Source organism: Thalia democratica, chromosome 9, assembly GCF_965202585.1.
Source record: "Thalia democratica chromosome 9, ktThaDemo2.hap1.1, whole genome shotgun sequence".
Lineage (NCBI taxonomy): Eukaryota > Metazoa > Chordata > Thaliacea > Salpida > Salpidae > Thalia > Thalia democratica.
The window spans coordinates 22,630,120-22,634,347 of NC_139173.1; the positions used below are offsets into that span (position 1 = coordinate 22,630,120).

The following is a 4,228-nucleotide window of genomic DNA, read 5'->3' on the forward strand; positions in this document are numbered from 1 at the left end:
GTCTTATTGATTTGTTAGAAATTTAATGTCTATAAAAATCGAAAATAAATGGAAAAAAAAAACTAAATTAACATTAAAGTATTTTATTGCTATTTCCATAGTTTGAAAATTGTATTTTTATGATTTATTTAATAAATTTTTCTAGTATTATTAACAATATATGTTGAAAAAAAAAATTAACTAAATTAAACATGTATTTTTGCATGTTTTTTTTTAGCAACATCCTAGTAAACTTTCTAAATTTAAGGAGTTTAAACCTCAAAAAGTGTACATATAATATAAGTCCTCAGATTTAGTAAAAAAAAAAAAGCAAAACATTCTCCAAGTAAGAGTTTTTTAATAAAAAGTAAGCATTCTACAAAGAATTAGCTGATGTGTTTTTCAAAATCACCTTACAGAACGTATTTTAAAAATTTTGATCAGTTAACAGGGTTGCCAAAAAGTCTGGAATTTGACAATTTTGGTAAAAAAGCCTGGAATTTAGGAAATTTTGAAAAAAAAAATCTGGAATTTTGTACAAAAATTGTGAAAAAACCTAGAATCTTTTTTTAATTTTAGTTTTTTACCAATGTTGTATAGAAAAGCTTCTAAATTAAAAAAATTCTAGACATAGAAATAAAGTATATACTATAAATTTTAATTTGTTAAGTTATTACTTTCATTAATGAAACTACTTTTTTACTTGCATTTCCATTGTTTTGAATGTCATTTTAAGTTAGTTAACATAAACCTATTTCTGACTGATGCAGTTTATTAGAGTTTAAAATTACCAGAAAACTAAGAGCAAGAGCAGAAAAAGAGCAGATCAAAATAAAAATGTCTGATGCAATGTTTTATGCCCAATTTAACTTTATAGTTTGATTTATTAGTTGTGCATTGTTTGTATTAAGTAACTATAACAAGTATAATCTAGTTAAATTTAATGTTTATTTAATAATGGTTAATAGTTTTGATTTAGACTACGGTAAAACCTTAAATTTTTTTAATTTTAGTTAATCTTATATCTCTGTGTGGTTGTCAGACTTTTTGATTAAGTGCTTTTCTTTTGTTTGTTAGTTTAATTTTTTAGTCTATGTCATCTATGCATAATACATTTTAGGCTTTGTTGTTTTCTTTTTCATAGATTCTAATTGTAGACTAAAACACTTTATATTAACAAAGTATACATAATAAGTTTATCAAAGATAAAACTAGAAATAAATTCAATGCCTTACAAAAGTTATTTTTGATTAAAGCAATAAATACTTTAGAGAGGCTATCAGTATCAACAACTTGAAAATGCAAATTTTATAGTATTATTTAACTAAATTGGTTGATAAATAATAATGAAAATATACCAAATTAAAACTAACATGAAATTTTAACTAGATTGTATGGCTATTTATGTTATATATCAACATAAAGAATTTTAAACAATTAATGAGAAAAACTTTCAAGAAACTGATTCAAAATATTAGTACAGGTTGCAAACAAAGATTAAATAATAATAATGTATTGTAAAATTAGTTTAAGTCTCTCAAAAAGCACCTTTTTAATTTAAGAATTTACTACTAAAGATGGTCATAAAAAGGTGTACTTTAAAAACCTGGAAGAAATTTTGAAACCTGAAGAAAATTTTCAAAAACCAGTGGCCACTCTGAATTAATTTTTATGAAAAAATAATGTTTTTTATTGAAACATTATATTTTGTATCTGATAAAAATTTGCAACCTCTTAAAAACATAGTTTTTTATAATATGAGTTTTTATTGCCTTGTTTTAGTTTCAAAATAAAGATGTATATCGAAAACATGCATATAGAAAAACTATTTTGTATAAGCTACTTCTAAAAAGTCTAATAACTTTTATTCAATTTACAATAATCGATAGACATAACACTAGACTATATAAAAATTAAATAATAGTTAAGATTTGTGAATATTGATTTTTTCAGAAAATTTATCCCCTTTTTCCTATTAAACACGATTTGGGCCCACTGTGAAACAATTTCAATAAATATAAAAGTCTAAAAGGTTTAATAACTATTTTATCTGAAACTAATCTACATAAAGAGCTTTGGATTTAAATAAATGTTTTTCAGTTGTATAAAAATTATATGTTTTTTAGATTTCTCAAACACAAGTTAGATTAAAAGTATTTAAGTAAAACTTTTGTAAAACTCAGGCTTGTTTGCTTTTTGTTTTTTTGGGAAACTCAAAGTATTTTAAGTTTTTCCCTACACCTCAGGCTAGTTTTTGAGGCCTTCAAACAAATTAAAAAAAAATTACTGTTTTTTCCTAGATATTAAGTCCTTTTGTTATTGTTTTTTTTTTATGAAGAGTTCAACTTCTATTGAAACTTTAAACATTTTTGAATGAATCTTTGTTTTTAATACTGATAATTTTACCAATAAGTTTGGTGCAACTCCGAATAGTTTTTGACCACTCACTAGCTGACTTTCTTGCTTTAAAAAGCAGTAACCTTTCTTTACATTTACAATATCACCTTGCAATGTCAATTACAAAAAAACAAAAGCATTTCTGTTTTTTCAGTTAAATTAGTAATAAAAATGTCAGGCATTCTGGGCATACACTACTCCAACTCATCAGACGAAGAAGATGAGAAGACCTCTGAAGAGCAAGAAGACAAAGGGAGCGGCGGAGAGGCGTCAGAAGAAAACAAAGTGTTCAGCTCGGACAAGGAAGCAGAAAGTTCCAATGAGGAGGATCATGAGGAGAGAGTAGAAGAGAGAGGAGAAAAGGAGAATGTGTCCCACCGGCACGACTTCAGCGAGACAGTGGCCACAGAGTGGGTCAAAGAGGTCATGGCAACAGAGGAGGGGGAGGAAGTTAAACCTCCGTCAAGGGCAACGGGGGCCTGCGACCCTAAGGTGGCTGACACCTACAAGTTCCAGATAGAGAAGTTCAGGGGAATGGACCAGACGTTCAACGAGAACCTGCAGCAGAGGAAGGACTTCAGGAACCCGTCCATCTACGAGAAGCTCATCAAGATATGCAACATCAACGAGAGAGGGACCAACTACCCGAAGAGCGTGTACGACCCAGGCTACTGGTACAGCCAGCCCACCTACCAGGACCTGGCCAGGATGCAGAGAGACCACTACAAGAAGCTGAAGGAGAAGAACGCAAAGGAGGCGGCTCAGAGCGCGGCAACAGGAAGCAAGAAGTCATCGTCGAGGCCGGGTAGCAAAGAGCCGGCAGTGAAGAAGTCAAAATGGGACGCGAAACCAACAGACCTGATCAAGCAGGCGCAGTTAAACAGCTCGGCAAAGTATCCGTTCAACGTTGTGTCCTCGGCTTCAGCAAGTTCCACAACCAAGTCCATTCCCGCCAACGGAAGCTTGTTCAGCAAGGACAAGTGAAAGTGTGAATTTTGTTGCTCACATTTTTGTATTTTATTTTCAATATTTTTTTCTATTTTTATTATTTTATTGCTTTTGAATGACTTTTTAGGGAAATGGAAATGTTTAAAATCTTTTGAAAATTATATGAAATATTAATTGGTAAAGTTTTTACTTGTTGAAGTAATGATTGTAAGATTTTTAGTCTAAGTTTGTAAGATATTAGTCAATGAAAAACAAACCGGAATCTAGATAAACTTTAATACATTTTTTGTTATAACGTTTGAGAATTAGCATTTTTGATAGTATTTAGATAATATGTTTCTTTTTTATATATTAATATGTTCCTATGTTTTAAATATATGTAAATACGTCTATAAACTAGCTATAATTTTTTAATTTCTAGTGACAAAAAGTATCCTTTCCAGTACAGTAGTAAAAAATGTATCATGTTGTTAGAAAAAAGTAAAACTTTATTATTGTAAAGTGATAAAGCTGTTATTGTTATTTTATTTACTGTTTTAGTACTTTTATATTTAAAGGAAACATAAAGTTTGAAAAACATTAAGTAGCTTACTATTTGAAGTTTAAATAAAAAAGACTTTGATATGTTTTTATTTACATTTGTACTTTTTTACTACAAAGGAAAAAAACTAACAAGCTGTTTTTATAATAAAAACTTTTAATTACACCATTTTGTTTTAGGGATACAAACACATAATTTTTATTTAACTTTAAATCATTGAACATTAAAAAAAAAATATATATATTTTAAGTAGTTTTAAAACATATTTAATAAAACTTTACTTTTAGCAATTCTACTTAGTTATAGGATGCTTATAGATTCTAAATAATACAGCTTAGCAGCGCATAAGCTACAAAGTAACAA

The 4,228-nt window shown here is 28.4% G+C and overlaps 1 protein-coding gene across 1 annotated transcript; it reads left to right on the top strand.

Moving 5' to 3' along the window:
• The first annotated feature begins 2,535 nt into the window (after positions 1–2,535).
• LOC145843985 (uncharacterized) lies at positions 2,536–3,820 on the top strand. The gene has a single exon (XM_082951288.1). It carries the CDS (start codon positions 2,548–2,550, stop codon positions 3,358–3,360), a length of 813 nt encoding a protein of 270 aa, XP_082807414.1. The 5' UTR covers positions 2,536–2,547; the 3' UTR covers positions 3,361–3,820.
• The last annotated feature ends 408 nt before the right edge of the window (positions 3,821–4,228 follow it).

Bases quoted from the DNA above. Each gene is read 5' to 3' on its own strand.
- LOC145843985 (XM_082951288.1), top strand. From the start codon at position 2,548: ATGTCAGGCATTCTGGGCATACACTACTCCAACTCATCAGACGAAGAA.